We start from the raw sequence: 26,652 nt of genomic DNA on the forward strand, positions 1-26,652 counted from the left end.
GACTCGCCGGAAAGTTGGTTCTGCATCAAGTTTCCGTAATTTGATCGGAGAAATTGGTGACCGCGCGTGGGTCAATGAACATCGTCGAGCTTATTATTTTCCTATGAAGATCTGTTAACTGTGAAGATTCTATTCCTGGTTGAACCCCATATAAACCGTAATCTTGAATCTCGAATTGTTCTTTAATTCGCTCACCTAACCGTCCTGTTGGTTGTGAACTCACCGTAGTTCCATTAACGAGCTGCAGCAGCTTCTCCGACAAAGAACTCGTGGTGGAAAACTAGAAATGGGTGACAGTTTAGAGGGATTGGATTCTGACATGGTGCCAGGAATGGAATCGTCCATGAAGGAGGATCTTTGTATGGAGATCGATCCGCCTTTCAAAGAGAATGAAGCGACTGCGGAGGATTGGAGGAAAGCCCTCAATAAAGTCGTTCCGGCTGTAGTCGTGCTCAGAACGACTGGTTGTCGAGCATTTGACACGGAAGCTGCTGGTGCGAGCTATGCTACGGGGTTTGTAGTAGACAAGCGTCGGGGAATTATCGTTACGAATCGTCATGTTGTCAAGCCAGGTACTTTCTTCGGTTTCTTGTATAGAAAGTCCAGTAAAAACGTTCTGTATCTCGTACATTTTGTTAACTGTCTAGGGGGCAGTTCGATTACTTACTTGTCATTATTACTGCGATGCTTTGCAGGCCCTGTTGTTGCAGAAGCTATGTTTGTGAATCGTGAAGAAATCCCGGTGTATCCCATATATAGAGATCCTGTGAGTGAGTTCGCTCAATGACCTTTCTGTTGTTTCTTCCGTCTTCCTCCATTTTTTTAGTGTTCTTAGTGATTGAATTTTGTGCCACAGTGAGTTCTTATCATTCTATGTAATCACATGAGGACCCTGTTGGGATTTTGATAATTTTAAAAGCCATGTTGAAGAAATGTGAGAATTTGGAAGCCTTCTTGAAGAAATCACAAGTACCTTAATAATGCATATAAATGATGTAGAAGAAGTTTTGAAAGTTGCTCCATGAAAGAATATACCCACTCTTATCTTATTGTTTTTCTGTTGTATTTTATGTCTTTGCTTGTATTGCAAACATATAATTGACTGTTAGCTAAACTAGTTATCCTGGGCCTAATTATTTTTAGTTTGGGGCTAATTATATAATTTTCATTGATACAACAACAATAAGGCCATATGACATAAAAGGCCTAAGCTATAATATCCTTTCTCACCACTTCGCTTAAGGATATTTTAGTTTTGCCTCTAGTTCTTCTAATTCCTTCAATATGGATTAAATAGCTATTCCGTATAGGGGCATTTTGGCTGTACCACCTCAAACGACTTTCTTGTAGCTTATCATTTATTGGAGGTACTCCAAGACCAACTCAAAAATGATCATTCCAACTGATACAAAAAAAAGAAGAAATAACTATGTCAAAAATTTTCGATAATCTAACAGTGACAAGACTTTGTGAACTTTGAGTTGTGCTTGTGGTAGGTAATTCAGTTGGCATTCTTGAGCAAAGCATATGTATTTGGGGGTTCTACTTGGAGAGGCATTGTGCATCCTGAAGCAATTCTAGTCCATTAGTGTATACTTTGCATTACTTTGTATCGTAGTTGTCAAGGCGTTGTAGCTATTTTTTGGGTCAAGGCGACCTGGTGTTTCCTTGTCACCTAGGCAATGCCTTGCTTGGTGTTGCCTTGGTTTTCATTGTCCTCTATCGCCTTGCCTCGCCTTGACAACTATGCTTTGTATGCTATGGGACATTATTATATGTGTTTTCCTTTTTCTTATTAGTAGTAGTGTAAGATAAATTTATCATTAACTCTGAGAAAAAATCTCCTGAAAGCAGGAAAAGAAGTAAAGGGAAAAAGCAGAGGAAAAAACAAAAGAAGAATAAGGGAGGCTTAGCAAACCTCTATGAACAGAAACCAGCAAACTGCCATTCTCCTTTGTTCATACGGAAAACTGAAGTAAACATTAATGCCCTGAAACAAAGAGCCCGAAACTGTACCAGCCCCCATCATGTATGAAACCCTATCCAAAAACTCAAAATTTCTCCCCGTGCCAAGTTAGGCTTCTCCCTCCTTTACAAAAAAATTGATGCTTGAGATCCTATACCTATTTAGTTGAAGGGTACTTATCCTGAAAGCAAATTCAGAAATAATCTAATTCTCTTTTATTTGGATGAATAAACTATTATTACTAAAAACCCTTCAGGGCAAAGAAAGAAAGTACAAGGGGGGGGGGGGGAAGGGGAAGGGGAGAGGGAGCAGCCCTCAATTAGGGGGCTGAAAAGAAGAAGAAAGACCCCAATTAACAACAATAAATTTGTTCCTTGGAGTGCTAGCAACCCGGGGTAGGGTGGGGGTGGGGAAGCAAGTGGAGCCTAGAAGAGACATCAAAGTAGATCGCATCCCAAATCGCGTCCAAAGATCTGGAGTTGGAAATCCATCTTTGTTGTGCTCCCATCAAAGATAATGGATGGCAGCACCAAAGGCCATCTTACTTGGTTGTGTCACAAATAGAGGAGCTGGGAAAGGATCTTAAGATCCATAATGAATCCCAAGCTAACCTATAGGATCGACGAGAGTGGGGCCAAATGGAGGATAAGACCTTTCTCCAAAGACAAAGGGAACTAGAGAAAGGGCATGTGAAAAAAAGTGGTCCACGTCTTCAATATCATTGCAGCAAAACGGTGCAACAAGGGCTAACAAGGTTGTGGCAATAGATGAGGAAAGTTGGGTAGGGAGGCAAAGGTTAAGGGATCTCTAGAGGGTCAATGAATGACAGGGGATGTGGCCTTTGAACCAAACCAAAGGGGACCAAGGGGTGGGAGGGCCAGGGCTATGGGTGAGGTTCCAAGCTGAAGAGGAGAAGGAGCCAGAGGGGGAGGCTAGCCAAATGGTTTTATACTTGGGGAGGGAGGACCAGATTTGTGTGAGACTTTGGGGGAAGGGAGAAGGGAGAGACAAGGAGCCATTTGAGATGAAGGTGGAGAGGGTAGTGGATTTGGGAATTTGAGAGTCATAAATGAATTTGGGGCCAAAACGGTTGAAGAGGATTCCCAGGGGGTGCCACGCGGTCAAAGCCAAAAGGAGACAGATGAGCCATTCAAGAGGATAGAGGGAATTATAGGGATAATTTAATTGATATGCACTCTGATATTTCTGTGTATTGGTTCGGGTTCAGGTTTTATCTGTACCTTAAACTCTTAGGGATAGTTGTCAAGGCATTGGCTGGGCATCCAGTTTCATTTTTGGATTCTTAGGTGACAACAGTACTTGTCAACACTTAACTAGTTTAAATTGATTTGTGTTCATTTTATTTATTTATTTTTTGTGATAAATATGCATATATTATATCCTGTGATCTGTTTATTATATGTTGGTTTCAAGATATTAAGTCACTGCTAGTGTAATCATATCATATTGCATTTATGACATCTATGTCACATAGAAGCACACATGCCTAATTATATAATTGCAATATTACATATAGTCATATATTGCACATGTAGGGCACCTGGGCTCCCACCAATGCCTTGGGTTGCCCAGCTGCCATGCAGTGACAACAATGCTCATAATCACTATATGCCTGATAATGTTAAGCTAATTTTGTTTATTCCCTCTCCTTGAGAGGAGATCTATCATTCACAGTCTAGGCTTGCTAACCACCCATGGTTGGGTGATGCACGCAAGAACATCATTGCTCCTGGTGGATTACTAGTCTTTATATAATGTTCGAATCCCTTTTTCATTTTGGGAGAGGATGCCCCTCTCTGGTTATCAATTGCTTTAATTCGGGTCATTTCACTTTCATTTTGTTTTGTTTTGTTTTCTGATATTTTATACTGAACTTCTCTTTTAAGTGTTAGGCATAATTGGGTGGTGTTCCTAATTCATTTGAGCCAGCAAGAGTTAATTAATGAACCCTTGATTTCGGAAGTCTAGGAATGCATTAGCTATCCAGGATCCTCTAAATGGAACCAGCTCTGGCCATTATCAAACAATATTGTTTGTTAAGTTTTAGTATGATGTAGGGGTTTGTTGGGGTTGTAGCTTTATCTTAGGCTTGACAAAGTAAGGTGAAGAACTGATGGAAGTTGGGGTAATCAGACAGCTCCTAAAAGTTAGGAGTTTGTTGAGCGACTTTAAGGACATGGTCAATGGTATTCTAAGCTTCAACGGTTGAGGCGGCGGATACAATCTAACGAAAGAGAAGGGATTCTATTAAGGTAATGGGGAATTGTTAGGATTTCAATTTGGGGAGGAAGGGCCTGTTGAACCAGATCTTTCTCAGGCCTATTAGGGCTGAATAAAGTAAAAAGAAGGGGAAGAAGTCCTGGACCCAAGGAATTTGCGTGCCTGAGTACTTGCCCTCTGAGCCTTGCTTGGCCAACAATAGACGGTTGTGCAGCAGCTATAGAAAGTCCCAGCCCTGATAATTAATAGAGTCCAATTCCAGATGCTTCCAAGTGATCCCCACAATACTAGATTGAAGACAATCATCTTTTAATGAACTTCAAAACTCACTTTATTCATTCACCAGAGGCTTTAAATAAAAGGCTAACAGCCATACAGTAAAGAATCCTTATTGGACTGAAATAGAAGTTAAAAAAAGACTCCAAAACTCACTTTATTCATTCACCAGAGGCTTTAAATAAAAGGCTAACAGCCATACAGTAAAGAATCCTTTTGGACTGAAATAGAAGTTAAAAAACTCATAAACTAACTCTAATATAATATCCTACCTAATCTTAGCTACCGATTTACCTTTTTCAAGGAATTCTAAAAAACTAAATAACCACCAGCCTACCTTTTTCAATGTAACGTTTAAGTGACATCTATCAACTCTAAATAGGACTAGGCTAAAAAATCAAACTGAACGCACCCATATTTTAGGTTCATAAAGTTGGCCAATTACAAAAAGGAACTCAACCAATAAAAGCCCAATCCATTTGCCTAGCTTTTCTAAGATAAAAGGTTCTCTTTGGTCTTGGATCTGGATCAAGATTTGTTTCCTTTGTGGGTCCACTAGACCTTGCATGGGTCAACAAATATATGAAAGGTGAAGGGGCCTTTAGCATGGTAATTCATTTATTTTTTATTTATGGATGAATGATGATCTTTTTTTTAGAAAAAGGGAAGTTACAAAGCTAGTCGACAAGCTCCAAAACTCTTGGGGTGTGTCTTATTTTTAGTCATTTTCTCATTCTAGTTATTAGGGGCATGATAACTGTTAGAACAAACACCACAAAATAGCGAATCGAAAAAGAAACAAAAAACAAAAACCCAGAGATTTAATGTGGTTCACACACCGATGTGGTATGCCACATCCACGGACGAAGAAGAAGAATTTTTCCACTATATAAAAGAAGAACAGAAGGAGATCTCACAACAATCGCCAAGAACGGTGTTACAAGAACTCTCACCCAAAACCCTAATCGAAAATCCCAAATCTCTCAATAATAATGTGGTAGGCAAACTATATATATATATACTCCAATCGGTTAAACGGGTTGAACCATATTGTGGGGGCGCACCCGCTCCACAAACCGAGGTTAGTGGTGGGCTATAGGCTTGGGCCTATCAACCTAAACCCTCCACTTCCACCACAGATCTTTGCAAAAATGAGTCATTCGGGTCGCCCACCAAAATGTCGGTGCCAGTCCATCTTTTAGTCAAAACATAACAAATCTCCACCTTGATTTGAATTCTCTCATAAAGTTGAATAATCTTCATCTTCTCCAAAAGCCCCTTCATGGGCTAAACTCTAAAGCGACCAACTCCAATCAAGTCCAAGCAATGCTTGAACTTTCCAGTACATAATGGTTTTGTCGACATATTTGCTGGATTGTCTTCAATTCCAATCTTCAATACTTGGATATTGCCTTCAGCAACTACTTCTCTGACATAGTGATATTGAACATCAATATGCTTCGTCCTCTCATGATACATTTGATCTCTAGTTAAGTGAATAGCACTTTGGCTATCATAATGGACAACAATCACCTCTTGAACCATGCTGAGTTCTCCAAACAAGTCTCTAAGCCAAATAGCTTCTTTAACCTGCTTAATCACTGCCATATACTTTGTTTCGGTAATAGATAATGCAACTGTAGCTTGTAAAGTAGCCTTCCAACTGATCACACAACCTCCCAAAGTAAACACATACATTGGGAGTGACCTTTTGTCAAGATCACTTGCATAATCCGAGTCAACATAACTTGTCAACTTGTTACCAAATTTCAAACACACACCAGAGGTCCCCTTCAGATACCTAAGTATCCATTTCATTGCTTCCCAATGAGTTTTACCTGGATATGATAAGTATTTACTCACCACACTAACTGCCTAGGAAATGTTAGGTCAAGTGCACACCATAGCATATATAATGGAACCAACTGCACTAAAGTATGGAACACGTGACACATAACTCACCTCTTCATCTGTTCGAGGTGATAGAACAGTTGAAAGCCTAAAATGAGATGCAATTGGAGTACTGACATGTTTTGCATCTTTCATGCCTATACGCTCTAACACCTTTTTTATGTATTTTTGTTGAGATAGCCATAGCTTCCCTGTCTTTCAATCTCTCTTGATTTCCATACCAAAAATCTTTCTTGCTACCCCCAAGTCTTTCATCTCAAAGTCAATGCTTAACTGTTGCTTCAACTTGATGATCTCATCCATATCTTTAGCAGCAATTAACATATCATCAACATATAGCAACAAATATATGAATAAACCATAAAAAAGTCTTGTAAAGTATACACAACAGCCATACTTGCACCTACTGTAACCCAAAGTAACCATGACAAAATCAAACCTGTTATACCACTATCTAGGAGACTGTTTCAAATCATATAGAGACTTTTTCAACAAGCAAACCTGGTCCTCTTTTCCTTCTACAATAAAACTCTTAGGCTGATGCATATAAATATGTTCTTCTAGTTCACCATGCAAGAATGCAATTTTCACATCAAGTTGCTCTAACTCCAAATTATGCATAGCAACAAAAGCAAGCAAAACACGAGTCAAACTATGCTTAACAACAGATGAAAACACATCATTACTTGATTATACCCATTTGCAACCAATTGTGCCTTGTATCTAGCATTTCCATCACCTGTGGTGGATTCTTTCTTCTTGTAGACCCATTTGCAACCAACAATCTTCTTCCCTCTAGGTGGCTTGACAAGCTTCTATGTCTGATTTTTATTAAGAGACTCAACCTTCTCATTCATGGCCAACAACCACTTTGAAGAATCAACTGAATAAATAGCTTCTGAATATGTTGCAGGTTCACTATTATCAATTGTATATGTAATAGACAATGCATGAGCAACAATTTCAGCATGCCCATATTTTTGTGGTGGCCTAATGTTCCTCCTTGGCCTATTTCTGGCGCTGTACTCCTCTTCTTCTTGATTCTCTGGAGCACCTTCTTCTTCAGAAAAAGTGGGCAGCTGAACTGAAATTGACTATGCTTTCTTTAAAGATGGATCATCCACTTCAAATTCCACCTTCTCCCCGTAATTTTTCTGACTTCCATCACTGTGAATATGGGTTTCTTTTCTAGGATTCAACATAGCAGACTCAACAAAAGTTACATCTATGCTAATAATGAATTTTGGATCATGTGGATTAGGACACCATAACTTGAATCCCTTAACTCCAGATCTATATCCAAGAAAAATACACTTCTTAGCCCTCCAACTTCCCATCATTCATATGTGCATAAGCAGGACATCCAAAAGCTTTTAAATTAATGTAATCAGTATGTTTACCTGACCATACCTCCTTTGAGTTTTGCACTCAATAGCTGTGCAGGGAGACCTATTTACCAACCATGTTGCTGTATTTACTGCTTCTGCCCAAAACTCCTTGCCCAATCCTGCATTTGGGTAAACGGGTTGAGGGTCTGGTCGTACCATATCGTGGGGCCTTTGCCCCCGCACCCCCTCCATAGACTAAGATCAACAGTGGGCTACGATAGGCCCAAGCCCTCCGCTTGCACCACAGATTTTCGTAAACGGGTCATTCGGGTTGCCCACCAAAATGTAATGATGCAGGTCCATCTTCCAATTCAGGTCAAAACATAACAGTAGCTTAGATGAGTTGAGCTTTGTGTTTTTTTTTTCTTCCCCTCTTTCAATTAAGTTCACTTTTGAGTTTTTTTCGGGTTAGTCTGGGTCAGCTATAACCAGATCTTTGGTTAAGAGTTTGAAGAGTGAGTTTTTGTAATGCATTATGTTTCTGTTTGTTTATTCCTCCCTCCCCTCCCCCCCCCCCCCCAAAAAAAAAAAAAAAAAAAAAAAACTTTTTTTTCTCTTTCCATTGTTGGTTGCCATCTTTTTTGTTGTTGATGGAAAAGCTATATGTGTATGTTTAAGTTTATGCCGTTAGTTCTAGGTCTCAGCAGGATCCAGGTTGTAATTTGACAGTAATAAATATACAAATAAAATAAATTAATGAATATATTATAAATTTAAAGCATCTACTAGCCCAAGTGATTTGGTTTGATGATCCAAATTGTATTATCGCCGGACTGGATTCTGAGCCTGGTTTGACTTCTGAGTCCTGGCATTTCATAGTCGAACAGCTTGATTGTTATGTGATTGCCCTGTTCAATCCAGTGAATTTGGGAGGAAAAGATCTCGTTAGTTTTTGTTTCTTTGGGTTCATACATTTTGATCAATTTTGGTGAATCAAGCTTCATCGTGTTCGGCTTTTGTGTCATTCAGTTTATTTTGCTTTCCTTGAAGTGCATATTTTGTTGTTTGTGTGTGTATTATGCTTATCTAGGATATTGGATATTGTATGTGTTAACAGTTAAGTTTATATGGTCAGGTCTGTGCATGTGACTAACAGCATGACATCCTTTCTTCTAGGTTCATGATTTTGGCTTCTTCCGTTATGATCCTGGTGCAATACAATTTTTGAACTACCAGGAGATTCCTCTTGCTCCTGAGGCTGCCTGTGTTGGACTAGAAATCAGGGTTGTTGGTAATGATAGCGGAGAAAAGGTATCTAAACTGCATTCTTAATATCCACTTTCTTGTTTGTAGCCTATAGCGCTACTTTTGCTAATGTGGTTGACTTCATCATTCTCGTATCTGTACCATAATGAAGATTTCTTCCCCCTTTTTTCTTTTTTGGTTTGAGTTAAAGAGGAAACTAAAATTAGGAGTCTGTTTTTAGATACTCACCCAGCCCCCATCTTTTTAAATGCGTGTCTTAAATACTTCCTTTTCTCTTTGGGTAAACAATTAAGTGATTACCGTGCATTAAGGTTACATACTGCTATTCTTTTATACAGGATGAGGGTGTTTGGATTATGTACTAATGTACTTCAGGATCAAGAGTATTGTCTTAGTGTCTTGCATTGAATTTTCCTTTTTGACTCCCTGGGGAGGCTGATGTAATATCAAGTAGTTAGTGAATGAAATATTTGAGTGCTCTCTCACAATGGTGTTGTTCCCAGAATCTTTCCTCTTTTTCTCTCCTCTCCCTCCGTCCTTTTGCTGCAGCTCTTGCATCTTACCTGGGCATATCATTTTTAATTTCTAACTTGTTATAAGAGCTAAAGGAATCAGATGCTCACAGGGCTCCAGATCCATTCTTACTTTGCTGATCGGATCACTTCTAGAAGTCTTAGTTTGAAGAGGACTCTTGTAGTCAAAGTCCTACTAGTAGTTAGTAATCCTTTTTTATCTCTGATTTTGTTTATTTGAATTCAGTTGTAATTGGTAGTTGATAAGTCTTATTTAGAGTTGGAGTCTTATTTAGAGTAGAGGTCTTTAAGTCTTTTAAATTGTAGGTTTATTTCAAATAGAACTCCCTAGGAATCGATCCCTACTAGGAGTTCCTTTGGTTTGACTATAAATTCAAGGCCGGTGAATGTAAATGTTAGGACCCCTTCTCACTAGCCTAACTTATCTCCCTACCAAACTCCTCAACAGCAGCAAAGATTACTCAGATTGATAAATAAAGAACATGAACAGATGAGGAAGTTGAATATCATTGCATATATATTAAGACGACAATCCAACTTGAATCACTACAACAGACTCTATTCATCTGCTAACTAATTCTTGGAATGATAAAACAGAAATAAGTAAAACTGCAACTAACACCATAAGGTTATACCCTTCCCCGAAAGAGGTTGGTCGTAAACAATTCAGATTTGATTATTGAATAAAATATGCAGAGAATTCATAGCCAAGGAGGGTTCTTGTAGGTTGTGTAGGGTTTCCAAGAGGAGGAAAACCTTGTGGCAGCCATGGAGTGATTCTTACAGCTAATTTCGAATTTCGCAGCAGCAGCAGCACTTGTTCTTCAAGCAGTCCCTGATTTACGGCAAGTGAGTACCAAAGCTCAACCCAATTCCCAACCTCCCTCAGCCCTCTCTATATTTTCTCTCTCTTGTGGCAACCTGGAAATTTCTCCAAAACCTTAAAACCCCCCAAACACTTTATCCCCTACCTCAAACCTCAATTTCTCCTCTTCAGTTGCAAGTGACCACAGATTGGATTTCTGAGGACATGGGATCTGTGATGGTGCATCAGGCCAAGGAGACCCATGTTCCAAGATCACATGCCTAGCAGGTAAGGATAAGTAGGTTTTCCTAGAAGAAGGGAGGGGATAAATTCAACTAGAACTCACCTTTGGAAATATCATCTACCCAGACTCAGTAACCTTTGACCATAACGGCTGCCTAGATCCATCCCTCCCAAACCCTAGAAAGCTTATCCCTTGTTCATGCGAAATTCCCAAAACTCTAGGGCTGAAACTGAATTTGCGGGAACTTCATTTCAGACCTAGTTAACAAACCTTAGACCATGTTTGTCAAGGTGACAAGGCAACCAACGCTGTCGGGGCACTGCCCAAGCGATTAGACGATAAAGCGGCGCCTAGGTGGCAATACGGCGACCAAGGCGTTTGGGCAATTTTTTTCTTCAGTACTACTACTTTTTAACGGATAAATTTCTATTATAAGCTAAACATATATTTCTGAATCATAATTATGAAAGACTATCTAAAAAAAACACAATTATAAGTTCTTTTCTCATTAAGCAGCATAACATATGACTATGAACAATATCATAATTATTAATGGATTGCATTATTCCGAATAACTCTCCATCCAATAATTCCCAAATCCGAAATAAATAACAATTATATTCAACTATGTTTTTGGGAAATTATTTGACTGAATTGTTTTTTACCCTTTTTTTAAGTAAATGAATAATTCTCGAATTCGAATAGGAATTTGATATGTCCGTTTTTTACCTCTTTTTTGACCGAACATGATAAATTAATAGATCACATTGTTTCGATTTCCAAATCCTTCTCCATATTTAATGATTCATTGATTCGTGAATCCAAAATGAATAGCTATTAAATTCATTTATTGGGTTTGTAGAATAAAATTTGATGTTAAAAAAAAAATGTACAAAATGTAAAAAAAGTGACTACTTTAGCGCCTAGGCGGCAAGATGGTGCACAAGGCAACAAAGCGGCCGGAAATTTGCACATCAAAAAATCAGTTGGAAATATGGTGGTTCAAAAACTGCTTAGCTGCCTAGGCATGCCTAGGCTGATGCTTTGAGAACAATGCCCTAGACTTTATAAACTGTACTGGCTGAACCTAACAACATCCCCCTTCAACCCTAAAGCGAGCCTAAGCCTTAGAAACCCTAGCTGCAAAGTGGTAACTCTATTCCCAATAGATGCAGGCTCTAAAAACCCTAGTTGGGTCTCCTATTTTAAGAAAATAACTGTAACTGTGGTCCCTCTTTCTTTGGTTCACAGCAATTGAGGCCATGTTTTGACCTGAATTCGCAGCAAGCAATGTCTGAGGAGATGTTGTCATTTGAAAAGAACTGTACTTGAAAACCATTTTATCTTCCCAAAGGACGAGTTCCAGTTGGATGTAGATGGGTATCCACAATGTCAATTGCCAATCTTATGGTACAGTTGTGAGATACAAGGCCAGGCCAAAGGGTGTGGTCAAGTCTACAGGATTGATTATTAGGAGATTTTTTTTCTCTTGTGGCTTGAAAAATAAGCGTTGTTTTATCTTTGGCAACCATTGAAGATTGGCCTTTGTATCAAACTATCAGTTGGATGTGAAGAAGGCTTTCCTCCATGGTGATCTAGAAGAGGAAGTGTACGTACAAACTCCACTTGGCTTCAAGTTTTCTCAACTGAACGAAAAGTATGTCTTGTCAGAAGGCACTGTATGATCTAAAACAATTACACAGACTTGGTTTGAGAGGTTTAGACATGCCATTGTGAAGAATGGGTACTCCTGAGCCAAGTTGAGCATACTGTATTTACTAAACAATGTAATGGTACCATCACAACCCTTATTGTCTATATCAATGATGTTGATGTTTTGGTGACTGGAGATGACAAGGCTGAGATAGCTAGATTGAAAACCTACGTGGCCTAGCAATTTGAAATTGAAGATTCGAACTTTTGAAGTACTCCTAGGAGCTCAAGTTAAAGGAGATCTGTTCTTGGATTGTTGAAAGAAGTAGGGATGCTAAGTTGCAAACCATCAAGTTCTCCTACTAAGCAAAACCTCAAGCTTGGAAAAGACTATGATTTCTTGTTTATCCAGGAAATGCCAGAGATTGGTAGGAAAGTTGATTTACCTCTCTCTGAATTGCCCAAAATATCAGCTATGCAGTTGGGGTAGTGATCCAACTCATGCATGCTCCCAAGATTGGGCACTTGGATGCTGTGTATCATACCTTAGATATTGTAGCCTCAAATAGGTGAAATCTACCCTTGGAAAAGGAGGATTATATGCCAGACATGAGAATGAGGATAAAGGGCTACAGTGAAGTAGAATGAGCTATTTCAGTTTTTGACAGATGGTCAATACCAAGATATCATACATTTGTGGGAGGAGACTTGGTCACTTGGAGGGGCAAAAAACATGTTGTGGCTGAATCAAGTCTAGGGGTAGAGATTAGGATTTTATTTTATGGAGTGTGTCAACTCATATGGTTAAGAAGACTGGTCCAAGAGTTGGGAGTTGGTACTAAGGCACCTATGAGACTATTGTCATTACAAGGCCACCATAAGTATAGTTCACAATCTTGTGCAATATGACAAGACAAGACACTTTGAGGTGTACTTACATGTCGACATTTAATCAAGGAGAAGGTTGACTATGACTATGTTTATACTCTGTTCAGATAAGTGATCAAGTGGCAGAGATCTTTGCCAAGGAAGCTCTTCTTTGTCAGTTCTGTACTCTTTTATGCAAGCTGGGAATGTATGACATTTATTATCCAGCTCAAAGGTTGAGGGTGGAGGGTGGGGAGTGTTAGAATTAAGTGCTAAGGGTACTTAAGGAACGAGGCTATTGTCTTGGTGTCACACATTGTAACTTCTGTCCTTTTTTTCCCCCTTAATCTTTTTACTTCCCTAGGGAGGCAGATATAATATCAAGAACAAGAAGTACTTAGTGAATGAAAATTCTGAGAGAGCTGAGTGCTCTCTCACAATCCTGTTTCTTTAAAAAAACCTTTCTCCTCCTCGTGTACATCTTTCCTCTTCCTCAAACCTTTGCTGCAACTCTTGCATCTTTGATGGACCAATGCATTCTTAACTTCTGACGGATCCCTAGAATACACAACAGATCATAAAATTCTTACAAGATAAGACAGAATTGCCACCATCCCTTAAACTTTGGCCGTTGGTATATGCCAAGTTTTTGTGGGAAATTGATTCCATAAACAATGATCCTATAGCTGCATATGTCCTTGGAAGTGCCAAAATTTTGAATCTGTTTGCTATATCTGCAAGGTTGCTTTTTTGGCAGTTGTTCTAGCGGTGGCTTTTTTTTTTTTTTTTTGGGGGGGGGGGGGGTTTCTGATAGGTGATTGTTTTATATTATAGAAGAACATCGTGTAAGAGGCATTCTTCTTGAACCCCAAACAAGGGGGCAGGGAAAAATCCTGTCAGGGAGGGAATTCCCTTTTAACCGGTGTCCTAGATGGAAGACAAGCCAACTTACAATCAGTATCCTGATAAGCAAATGCTTCTGCATCCTTCTGAATTAGCTCCTCAAGGTCCATGGGGGACTCCATAGTTCCTCACTGGAGCTGGCTTTGCCCCAGCTATACACTTGCTTCTGATCTGCTGGTTGATTCTGTTCTCTCCGCACATGCATGAACTCCTTATCATGCAGCAATGCTGCCAGTGGCGTGATTCTCTTTTTTATAGCTTGAACTTTCGAAGGCCCTTGAATTTTCCCATTGGGATTACCAATAGTGAACTTAGAGTCTGATCTAATATAGATATTCGTGGAGTTATTTTCGATTAAAATGCAGCCCTCTTAGAATTGAATGCATTTGCATTTGAAAGTGCCAACAACTCCTCCCCTTTTCCTGCATAAGCTAAATCAGGCCTCCCTGTTGCAAGTTTGATCACTCCTCCATAAATAACTGCCAAGTTTGCTAAGGCTTCTCAATGTAAAGCCATCATGTATGAAGGTGACATAAATCAAGAACAAGCTCTAGGCATCCTAGTCTTCCAGTCTATTTCATTATTCTACTTTTCTATATGACATGATTGGGCATTTCTCTTACAAGCGATGCATATAGCACCGTGCTTTGTCTTTACATCCTCCATGTTGCTGCTACTAGCTGCTATTTAGTCCTTTAATTTCTAAAGATCGTAGTTCTCTCAGTAGATAGATGCTGAATTGTTGCACAAAAGGCCAGCTTTGGGGCCAATCCAATTTTCTCCTTTGGGTCAAACTGGTATCTCACCCATAATGAAGCTTCATTGACTCCTGGTGATGCCCATTTCTCTTCTTTATGGTCTGTAAAGATGCTGCCCTACACCAAGGAGATAAGTGCTGGAAGAGGAGGTGATCTTTACTTTCTACTCTGCCAATAAAAATAATGGCGCTGCAGCTCGAGGATATCTTCTTATTAGATTGTCTCTAGTTAGCAAGGCATCTCTAAGACATGTTCAGGCTGTAAAGGAGTGCCTAGGAGTACTTTTAGTAAGCCATACTGGCAGCCACTAACCCACATGTGTGCTCTCTGCCTAAATGACTTACTTTCCTACTTACATCCTTTTATGTCCCTCCCCTTTTGCTCTTTACTGGTTTACTGAATTAGCACTGTGAATTCGCAGGTTTCAATTTTGGCTGGCACGCTTGCCCGATTGGATAGAGATGCTCCTCATTATAAGAAGTATGTGATGGCATCTTTGGTATTGACTACTTTTAATTATTTGTTTCTCTGGAAATTTTCTCCTTTTTACTTAATTATTTATTCTTGTTTGTCATGACTCATGAGTGGGGGCTTTTTGTATTTTTTTTTTTTTTTTTTGGGGGGGGGGGGGGGTGTGTGACAACTGAGGGAAGAGTTCTGTATCTTCAGTTCTTTGTCTTCTGTAAAATGTCTCTTGGTGTCCATTATGTGTCCAAACTGCACTTCAAGATGATTATTTTATAGTTTATGACTGTTTTACATTCATCATTTTTGTATGTGGTCCATCTGACTTTGGGACTTGATCCTTTTCTAGTTTGTTCCTTTTTCTTAGTCATTTCTCTCTTTCTCGCTTATTGATCATTATGCAATGTACTTGGTATAAGTTTTCCACCCCGCTATTGTTTAGTTTTTTGTTGAAGTATATGCACTTTGTACTATTTTACTGTTCATGGTACTGTTCACGTGAACAGTAAAAGCAGAGGTACTGTTCACGTGACCAGTAAAATCTGTTTATACTGTTCACGATACTGTTCACGTGAACAATATTGTGCTATTGATATTATTCTACTTTCTATTTCTAATGTGGGAGTCTTGCTACATAAGTTTTAGGAGTTTAAAGCATAGTTTCTATTTTGGTGGTAGTTTATGTTTTCAAAACTTTCTATTTTAGGAGCTTAAGAGTTACTAAAGCTGTAATTTTTTTGTTTCCTTTTTCTAGAGGACAATTACTTGTCTCTCATGTTGTATTAGATTCATTAGAAGCTATAAATAAAAGGGCTCTGTGATTTAGACTCTTTAGTCTAGAATCACAGGCCGCTTCTATTGGTTCTTCATCTCTCTTCTCTTCTTCTTCTTCTCTTTTTTCTTTGTTCAAGTTCAACTGCTATTTTGATTATTTAAAGCTTGTTTTTAACACTTTTTTTTTTGAAGGGGGGGGGTGTTGGAAGTAGGGGGTTGGTTGTGACGGTTTATTTCTCAACATTCTCTTGGTCATTCATTTTTAAGTAATATTTTTATCCTCCTGTATCTTTTGACTTGCATTTTCCATGCTTCGGTGTAATTTTTAGAAAGAAAAATGCTAAATTGAGAATATCTGCCTGTGTATTACAAACAGTTCCTTTCATCAGTGAACTTGTGGAAACTTGGCAAAATATTTTGTGTTTTCAAGTGTAACAATCAGCCAAATTATGTATAGTTTGGGCCTTGGGGAATCATTTGGTTTTCTCTAGTAGTTAAAGTGACACCAATGGCCTTCAAACTGTGTTTTCTTAGATTTTGGTATGCTTGATCCAAAGAGTTTTTTGTACAACTAAAGATCTCCTTCCTTTTTTTTGTGAATTTTTCTTATTTAAAAGAATAAGTTTTTCTGTGCGCATGTATAGAATGGTTATTATAATTGTAAATCAAGTCGGGTACTTCTTCTTAGCCACTAGGACTGTTATATACCATTGTATTCTTTAAAATCGTTCCTTTTCTGGCCTGTGAACTACTGTCATGGTTGTGTGCCTAATATTCTCATTGCTGCTGCTTGCCAATTCTTTGGATTAATTGTCGAGGGAAAATGGGTCTGATCTAGCTTGAGAATTTTTGGGGGTTTGCTTGTTCAATTGAAGTTGGGATTTGGAATTGTGGAGTCAACCACCTCATGCAATGCTGTACTGTCTTCTTCAATTTGATCTTTGTCTTCGACGACCTTCAGCTTCTTATTCCTCATTTTTCATACTTTTCTTCCTTTCTTCCCATTCGCCTAGTATTCAAACTCAATGATCCTCTATCATTCTTTGGCAAATCAATTCACGTTAAGAATGGTAATCGCAACAGCACCAGAACCAATGGCATCAGATGATGCAGCCTTTAATGAGGAGCTCAAAGAAGGACCAATGCTGCCATGAATATTAGAAAACAGATCAAAACAAGGGATTTTTGAACGAGGCTGAGGGGCTATTTTTAGGTTCTTCTAGGCGAGGTTCGAAGTTTTGCCCATACCTACCAAGATGACTGGAATTCCTTGCTGAAATTTTGGATTTTTCTTTTTGGAGATTTCAACTCTTCTTCTTGGGAGGAGGTATTTAAGGTCATTTTGGCTTGATTTTTGGTTCTTGATATCTAGCCTAATTTGAGGGCAATAAACACATTGGAAGTGTTAATTTTGCCTAAAACATAAACCAAAGTGGCGTTTTTGATCGGCACATGCCTGGTTGTATACGGGTGAAACTGGAAGTCTCAAAAAATAATTTTTTCTAGACAAAGACACAATCATGTACCTAGCTAGTAATTTTTTCTTTGTCCATATATTTTTTTAAGTATAAAATGAATATTTAAAATTTTCCAGCAAGAAATTTGGTTGCCCATACCAAAATTGGCAAAACTATATGGACAACACTTCAAAAACACATAGAGAGCCATTCCATATTTTTCTATAATTTTCAAAATCTTTTTCCCCATTTTTCCTACAGTAAGGATCACAGTTTTGGTTTTGAGGCCGGTTTCAACCTAGCCTAAAATCAAAATTTCTAAGTTTCGACTGAAATTTTGGTCCAAATCTAGAACAAACATAGTTTGGATCTTAGGTTTCGGGACTTATATGGCCTCCATTTCATTTGATTTCTAGCTTCCTACCTATTGAAAGTATAATAAACACAATGAAACTAACAGTTTGCCTAATAAACTACTAAAAAGTTATCATTCAAATACACTAACAAATGACTGGTTTTGAGTAGTACAAACTATGCATATAGGCATAAAATCATCAGCATATATGAGTTGTTTGATAGAATGGTTATATAAACAACAAGTCAACAAAAGAAAATGATCATCTAGCAACTACAATGTCCCAGACTTCAATTCTATGTCGGGTGCCCACCTGAAACCGGTGGATCCATCTCCTGTTTATAGTAGTACTCTGAACTCTTAAGTATTGGACGGAAACTGGTCATTTCTTGTGGTTCATGAAGTTATCCATGTACTGAGACATTGCATTTCTATAGGTGGGATCATCCACATAATGTAGATATCCTTTCCTAGGAAATGTGTCATAAGGGAAGCTCTCCTCCTTTCTAGTTAGAGTGATGTTGGGATAGAAGGGATCAGCCACAGAAGAATCTTCATCCTTTTCAGTCAGTCTTGCCTTTGACACGGGAAATCAGCTTGCTTGGGTGGCTAGACAGCTTGAAGAGGAGAGAGCGAACAACACCTTCCATATGACACCCCCTCTGGAATTGGCTTTGGAAATGGGAAGTTTAGAGTCAACTTGCAAGAATCTCACAAAATCCCAAAAGGAGGAGCAAAAGAGGTGTTTGAAGGCAAAGGAGTTGTGAAAATAAGGGAAAAAATGGGTAGAAATAAAAAGAAATTAAGGAAAAATAAGTTGGAGTATTGAAACCAACCTAGGAAACAGGGACGGGAAATGGTTGAAACCTGCAAAGTATCGCAGGTCTTGACCGAAAGAAGGGACTTCTATTATAAATGAAATGGACCGAGTTGAAACTTAGGACTTATAGGGAAATCTCCCAGATTTCTGAAATTTGCATGTTTCAAGTCTTTTGACCAAAATCAATACCATGCCTATAGCAAGTAAATGAACCCCAGCTCCAAACCCTAGCCTTCCTTCTTCCCCTATCCATTGCACCTTCCTTTTTATTTTATTTTTTAATTTTTGGACTTTTCTAGATACCCAAATTTTCAAGGTCTGATCTAAACCAATCTAATCATTAGATCTGTCCCAAACTTTAGGAACCTCATCCCCCCCACCCCTAGTCACCCCTAGTGACCTTAGCTCCCAATTTGACCCCATTCTTACCATCCCATTTCAAGATATAATTATTTTCTTGAATTTTCGTACTTCCCAAGGCCCTAAAAACTAGAACCTTGATATCTTTTAATTTAGACATCCAAACCCCACCAAACTTGGGGAATCATATCCCTAAATTATTATCTGCATTCCCTCCAAGTTTCAGCCCATTTTGACACCTATAGAGTATAGACCTAGGCTTCCATCTCAAGGGATTTATCCCATATATCCCATGGGAAGGGTTTCATTTCTTTGAGCTCCATAAAAACATATCTAACTACAAAACATTAACCTAACCTTTCCCCCTAGGAAATCATCCCATCACAACCTATATCACAAAGGAACCCCATATCCCTTAAATTCTGAAAACCCTAGAACCCCATAACCAACCCATTCCCTTCGACCGTAGGGTATCTGAACCATGGAACAAAATTCGATCGATATGGTTGATATATCGATCGAAATGTCTGCAAAAATTTAAATCGAAATGAAATGTAGTTGTAGGAACAAAAAGTGTACATATCGTTTCATATCGACCGATATATCTGTCGATATGAGTTGATATTTTGGCCAGATACCATATCGGGCCGAAATGATACCTGCGTAAGTTATAAAATATCCAAATTGAGCTCATTTTCGACCTACCGACGCTATTTCGACATATCGAGTGATATTGCCCTTGCCATTTCGAGCTGTGTTTGAAATTTTTGCTGATTTCTCTTGCTTTCATCCCCTTTTACACCTAATTTCTAGTATTCCATTTCCTTCAAACACTTGATTTGCTCCTCCATTTGTGCATTTTCTCAAATCTTGCAAGGTGAGTAACGAGCTTCCTCATTTTTTGATTTATGTTTCATTTGTGCGTTAAATCATGTTAGATTGCTTCCAAATTTATGTATGTTTACTTTAGAGTATTGATCTATGAATTTGTAGTGTCAAAATTATTTTTTTATTCTTCCTACTATTTTTTTAATTTTTTTGTTATTAAAAAGTATTTACTAAATTATGTATATTGCTAAAATGAATGTATGTGAGAGTTGAGACACCATATTGCTGTGATGGTGTTGAATTAATATTTTTTTCTGTTAATTATGTAATTTTACTGTCGATTATCGGAGTCAGCCACTGGGACCTTATCAGTATCCTTATCCTTCTCCTAGTCCTGAGAGCCAGGGTGCTCTTTCATTTGTTGAGCAGATCTTTGACACTATTCCACAGCCACAAGGCCCACCAGCACCAGTTCCTTTGGAGATTCACAACTTCCCACCGTTAGAAAATCTTATGCATGTGGATGAGGCCATGTACAGAGATGCAGTTGTTGACTATGTCCAAAACTATATGGGGCAAACATATGGGAGTTGTATTGTCATTTGTATGGGGTGCAGACGGAAGAGGTAGACCTTGAGGCTTGAATAGAATAGACTTGTAACTTATAAGTAATAACATTCCCGCTTCTTCTCTGATTCATGTACCATATAGTATATACTTGGATGTTACATTTTCAGTAGTTTTTTAGTAAACTAGTAGTTCTATAGTGTTTATTATGCTTGAAATAGGTAGTATGCAAAAATCCAAATCAATTTGAGTGCATTTGAGGCTCAAAATTGACTTTTCAAGAGTCAGATAAAAAGTATCCAGTTTCGGTCGAAATTTCGATCTTTTTCAAGGTCGAAATTACCATATCGATCGAAATTTTTTCCTTGATCTGAACCCTAATTGACTGCTGATTCTATGGAAGAGGATCTTGGAGAGCCTAAATCTAGGGCATTACATTGTCCAGTCAAACCCTAGATCATGGTTCACATCACCCTGTTATGATTTTATGTTTTTTTATTATCCTGAAAATAGAAATTATCTCCATAAATGATACCAAATGAAACCAAACCCGCTTTGAGCAAAAATGAAAGATAAAAAATAAAATTGAATACCGAAAAGACCCTTAGTACTATTTACTATCTAGTTGCTAAATTTGTTTGTTCTTGGTGTTCAATTTTCCTTTTGTATAGATTCACTCCAAAAAAAGTGTCCTGCCTGTTCTGCACTAGTATGTTTGTGCTCTGATTCAGACAATTGCTTTCTCTTAAACTAGTGACACCAGTCAGCTCTCCACTGCTGGAGACTTCTGTTACAACTAGTGGTACTTGGAACTTTATGACCATCTCACTCTTTGTTACATTAAAGCAATATGCCGATGTATCATTAGAATTGTTTGGAGTAATAATAGATTGAAGGTAGAAAGCTTACTCCTTCTGGAGATGCTTGAAGGCTTTTGCCCAAGTACTGGAGGTCTCTGCTGGGGTGATCCAATCTTTTCCTTGGTCAAAATTCTGATTAAAGAGATTCCAAGTATAATGATGTCCTGTTGCATTCAGTTGGCTTATTTGGATGTTGCCTCTGGACTGTGGGCCACTTTGAACATGTTTGGAGATGCTTTTCTTCTTTTTCCTTTTCTTATTCTTTTTATTCTTCTTTTGTTTTTGAGGAAAAAAGTAAAATAGATATTTCTTTTTGATTTAAAACATAAAAAGAAATCTTATCCAAGCAGTCTTGATTCCCTCCTGTTAAAACAAATGTTTCTTTGTGATATAAAACACGAAACAAAAAGCTTATCCAAAGAAAGGAAACACTAGCTTTTTGGTGTTTAGAACTCTCCTCCCCAGATTTAAAAGGAAAAATAGAAAGAAAGAAGAAAAAGAAGGATTTATCACATCCTCCTTTCGCTGATTTAGAACTTTTAGTTGTTATCGGGTTTGTTATATTTAGAATTCTAGTTTCTCAAATTAAGTGGAATGGTTTTCTTCTTAAAAATTTCCAGATTTATTGCTCGTCTCAGCTTTAACTTGTAATGTCTATCAGGCTATCATGTCCTTTAACTTGACAATCTCTAACTGCCCTTCTACTATTCTTGATGTATCCTTGAAGATTCAAGTATTCCTTCTGCCCAAACTGACGGGCAGTGGCAACACCTAGTCCAAAGAACAGCTTCCAATACTGGAAATGTATCAGATACCAAATATGCATAGTAAATGGTTTCACACTCCGGTTGCAAACTCACAATGGATGAACAAGTGACAAATAGGTGCACCTACTGAGCACTAGTTTTGATTAATAACGGGAACTTACATTTCAAATTCTGCAGTGTAGTAGTTATTTCTGGATATTTGTTGCTGTCTTCTTTTGTGATTTTGACAATCAATCATTTGATACTTACTGATATTTGTTGCTGTCTTATTGAGCTTATTATATGTTTGGTACGGATTACTGGCAGTATATTAAAATTTCAGGGTTAAAGAAACATTCTCTCTCTCTCTCTCTCATACAGACACACACACGCCCTGCCTCTCCACCACACCCCCAGGAAAAAAATTAAAAAAAATTAAAGAAAAGAAACACACACTCAAATGCATAGAAAAACAAGGACTCAGATTTCCATTCTATGATGACTCTTGTTCAGTATCTTGAAAATGAATGCTTCTTTTTGTGCAGGGATGGTTACAACGACTTCAACACCTTCTATATGCAAGTAAGTTATTATGTATTCCTAAATTTTCCACTACTAATGAGTAATGACTAAAAAAATTCTGCTCTAGTGAATTTATTGACTGACTAGGTTGTCGGTTTTGTACATTCATCATGTTGTTGGCAATTGCATATGATTGTAGCCAGGAAAGCTGGTGTGGCTTAGTGCTTTTTATTAATACTTGTGAGTAGAGCTCAGAGTTTTGATGGTAATTTAAATTATTGTGTAAATAATTTCTTGCAGTCTTATATTTAGTCCATCCTTTGTTGTATTCAACTCCTGCTAAGAGTAAGAAAATCCTACTATTAGATTATTAGGAACTTTTTAAATTATACTTGAGCTAGTAATGAAATACATTCTTGTACCACGGGAAAAAGAATTTAGTGATTCTTTTAATGAAAAACAACCTGTCAATCCCTGCTTGTGGACTGAAAATCTAAGATAAAACCCTAGACCAGTATTATAATCCATCTGTTCCCTTGACTGGTATCATAATTCATTTTTTACTGAACTGCATGTTCAGGAATCTTAGCACATACAAAAGCTGGCTGATAAAATGGGATCTTAGAAGTGGACCCCACAAGGAGTAGACTGCGAAGTCTGCACCTTTTTTAGGTAAGAATAACAAGTTTTGCGCTTGTGTGCTGGAAAATTTGCTCCAGTGCATATTTCTTCTTTTTTTTCTTTTTTTCCAGTTGAGCTCCCATTAAAACCACTATTTGTAGCTTTATGCATGATTGGGAGGAGGATTCCATATAATAATGTTTCCTGGTGAACTTTGTTGCCTATAGCTATCATTGAAAGACTTACTGATGGACCATATTTCTCATAAGTGATGTCTTGTATGTAGAGATTAATTAATAGTTTTGGGTTAAGACTTTATTTCTTTGTTTTGTTATTCTTGCTTTTGCATGTATCCTCTACTAGGCTGCATCTGGGACTAAAGGAGGTTCAAGCGGTTCCCCTGTCATTGATTGGCAAGGAAGAGCAGTGGCTTTGAATGCTGGAAGCAAATCCTCAAGCGCATCAGCATTTTTTCTTCCTCTAGAACGAGTGGGTATCTATTTATAGCCTGAACTTAAATTATGTGATGGATTTTTTTATCACATATTTAGTTCTGACTTCCTTTTGTTGTCTAATGCATGAGGGAAGCCCTTATCCATGCCTTAGGTTGTGCCATCAGCATCTTCATTATCACCATGTTTTGTTTTGTTCTGTTTTTTTTTTCTTTCCTTGCTTTCCTAGAATTCTACTTCATGAATTGCAGTTAGTCTTGTTACCGTCTTGCAGGATTTTCTTTTCTGCAAGGCTGCCTGGTGCTAAGTCAGTATATAATAGGTAATGAGAATCTATTGCAAAATTGGCCAGTGATAGAAATTGTTGTTTTGGAGCATCATTTTTTTTTCCCATTAGAAAAATTATAATCAATAGCTTAGCCAGAGGCCTAGTCCATTGTGGGAAAACAGCTAAAGACAGTCTACGCTCACAACAGGAGATCAATTGACCGAAGGCCTAACTACCAGCTGCAGTACTGGATAAGGACCAATATTGATGTAGATCCAGCACTGAATTGGTTCAAGTCAACCTAGGGTTGATAGATATGAGTGTTGGGCTTTTATTTAATAGGTTTATGTGGTCATTGATGGACCCAAAAGTTTAATGACTAGGTTAAGTACGAAAATAGTTTGATTAATTGTTTTAATTAATGTTCTACCCAAAAAAAAAAGTTTTAATTAATGTAAGTTCTGCCCAAGTTAAGTTATAAGGACAGAATAGTCTTTTCTTATATTTTTGTTTCAATTTTAAGTGTCCTAGTCTAAGTCAATTAGTTTCTAGTTTCAAGTCAGAGTCCAGCTTGGAGTCCAAACCAGATTACCATTCGTGCATATTATGTATAAATAAGCCCCTCCACTCGATCGGAAGGGATCCAACTGTTGAGAAATATGAAATTGGTAGAATGGCTTATTGATCTATGATCTCAAGCCCTCTATTTATAATTAAGTGGAAAGTAGACTATTACAAGGAATAGAATTTTACATGAATACAAACTCTAATTTAACTCCTATACAAACTCTATTTAGACTCCTAGAGTCCTAGTAGAATCCTACACCAACTTTGATATGAATGATGATTAGTAATGCACACTAGTTTGAGTATTCTCTTGCGTGTTGCTGCCACAACTGTGCCTTCTCAATTTGGAAGGTCCAAGATTGATGATCCATTGGGGTCTATGATGAAGTCAATCCTAGATTCTTGCTATGGCAGAATTGTCAGCCTTCACAAATTCCTTCTCCATTTGATCAAAGCTTCACAAGGTTCACCCATCCAAGTCTGGCGGCCTACACTGCTAATCAGGCTCAATAAGGTTTAGTTGGATTCAGTACGTTGGTAGGAGTCCATGTTAAGTTATGAAAGGGTCCTAATCTAGTTTGGAGTTATTAAGTTAAAATATTATCTTAAGTTGGATTCTTTTTTATGATAGAAGTCCTATTTTTGCAACTTTATTTAGTTAGAAGTTCTTTTAAATCAGAATATCTGGTTTGTTTTACTTTCAAATTTGAGTCCAATTAGGAGACCTTCAATGTAAGGCTATAAATACAGCCCAGCACATGTAACCAAACCAGTTTTGATGATTAATAAAATTGATTGAAGGAAAATTGAGAGGAGTTTGGAGGTTTCCAAGGTTTGTTCATGTGAGTTATCTTCTCCAAGCTCTCTATTGGTAAGTAAAGCACCCCCTACTCTATCTCCTCTCCTTCCTCCCATTGTATGTATTCCAAACCCCCCCTCCGTGCTGCATCTCTTCTTTCTCCCCCAAACCCTAGTTCCAATATCTTCCAATCCCCTTCCCCCAATCCCACCCCCTTTTGGGACAATCACCTCCGTCCTTCTCCTTAGCATTCAATCCCCATCCCTCACCCCCATTGCCCACCCAAAATGCTAAAACCTGCACTTCATCTTTGTTTCCCAAAACCCTAATAACCCTGATCTGCCATGCCCTAGATCTTGCAAACCCCTTACCCGAATCTCACTCCCTTTTGGATTGTTCATTCCCTCCCCCTCCTTGACCTTTAACCCTTACCCTAACCTTAGCCAACCCCTATAAATCCTAGAACTAGAAACCTTAAATTTTCTCTAAACCCTAGACTTGAAATTCAAATATGAATTTGAAAACAAAACGATTCTGATTTGTCCTTGTTAATCATAAGTGGCTTGAACTTGGTGTTAATAAGTATTTCCACCTGAGGAAGTGGGTCCCTACGAAGTTCAAAATGAGTGGTACCAAATTCTTATGTACTTGAATCACCTGATAATATAGCTATGAGAAATATTCCAATGTGGCTGATCTACAGCTATATGTGGGATATTACTTAGATGAAGGTGACTCATAACACTTGCTGAGGCTGCCCTGATTAAAGCCACTGCCTGATGATGAAATTGAAGAGGTCTTTGATGACACTTACAAAATGACTCAATATATATCTGATTATGATGCTTTTTTCCTCAAATGGGAAGGACACGGAGGACACCAATGCACTTGGATCCATGTGAATGGCTTGAAACATCTTGATCTGGGTTTATAAAAGAGCTATATGTCATTCTATCATTCATCTTAGATGAAGGATTTCATGCGAATGATGTGAACGCAGTGACCTCCCTGTTTGAATCATAAAGTGGGCCTTAGGGCCCCACCCAAGAAAGCTGGCCAAACCCTCTGGGAGGGGGATTCCGGTCACTTTAGCTCTAATTCAGTGGCTGGTTATTAGTCTCAGAATTTTATCTTTATTTTCCGAAGAGTTTCAATCAGTTAGGAAGCCCAGTTTAACTTGTGTTTGAGTTGGTTAAGTTGTGGATAAGATAAGACTCTTTTACAAAGAGGGTTCCTATCTTTTAGGACTTTTCTTTTGATTAGAGTTTGTTTTGAGTTAGTTATCGAGTCCTTGGTTAATTAAGGGAGAATTTCCTAGGTGGACTGATTTGGTAATTCTTTTCAAAAGTAGAATCCATTTGGGTAAAGCTTTTTTAAAAACATCTTATTGGATAAATCTTTTTTGAAATCTGTCTATCTAAGAAATTTTCTTTATATTAA

At 38.1% G+C, this 26,652-nt stretch overlaps 1 protein-coding gene across 1 annotated transcript in view; it reads left to right on the top strand.

The window, feature by feature from the left end:
- The window catches only part of LOC149024882 (protease Do-like 7), a 118,347-nt gene continuing 91,695 nt past the window's right edge, over positions 1–26,652 (top strand). The window contains 6 exon segments of the mRNA XM_089145076.1: positions 1–572; positions 696–766; positions 8,899–9,033; positions 15,173–15,231; positions 22,529–22,565; positions 23,490–23,615. Of these exon segments, the coding sequence (XP_089001202.1) occupies positions 287–572; positions 696–766; positions 8,899–9,033; positions 15,173–15,231; positions 22,529–22,565; positions 23,490–23,615 (714 nt within the window). The 5' untranslated portion in view covers positions 1–286.

Source organism: Hakea prostrata, chromosome 2 (genome assembly GCF_041222555.1).
Source record: "Hakea prostrata isolate BN-2017 chromosome 2, UWA_Hpros_2, whole genome shotgun sequence".
NCBI lineage: Eukaryota > Viridiplantae > Streptophyta > Magnoliopsida > Proteales > Proteaceae > Hakea > Hakea prostrata.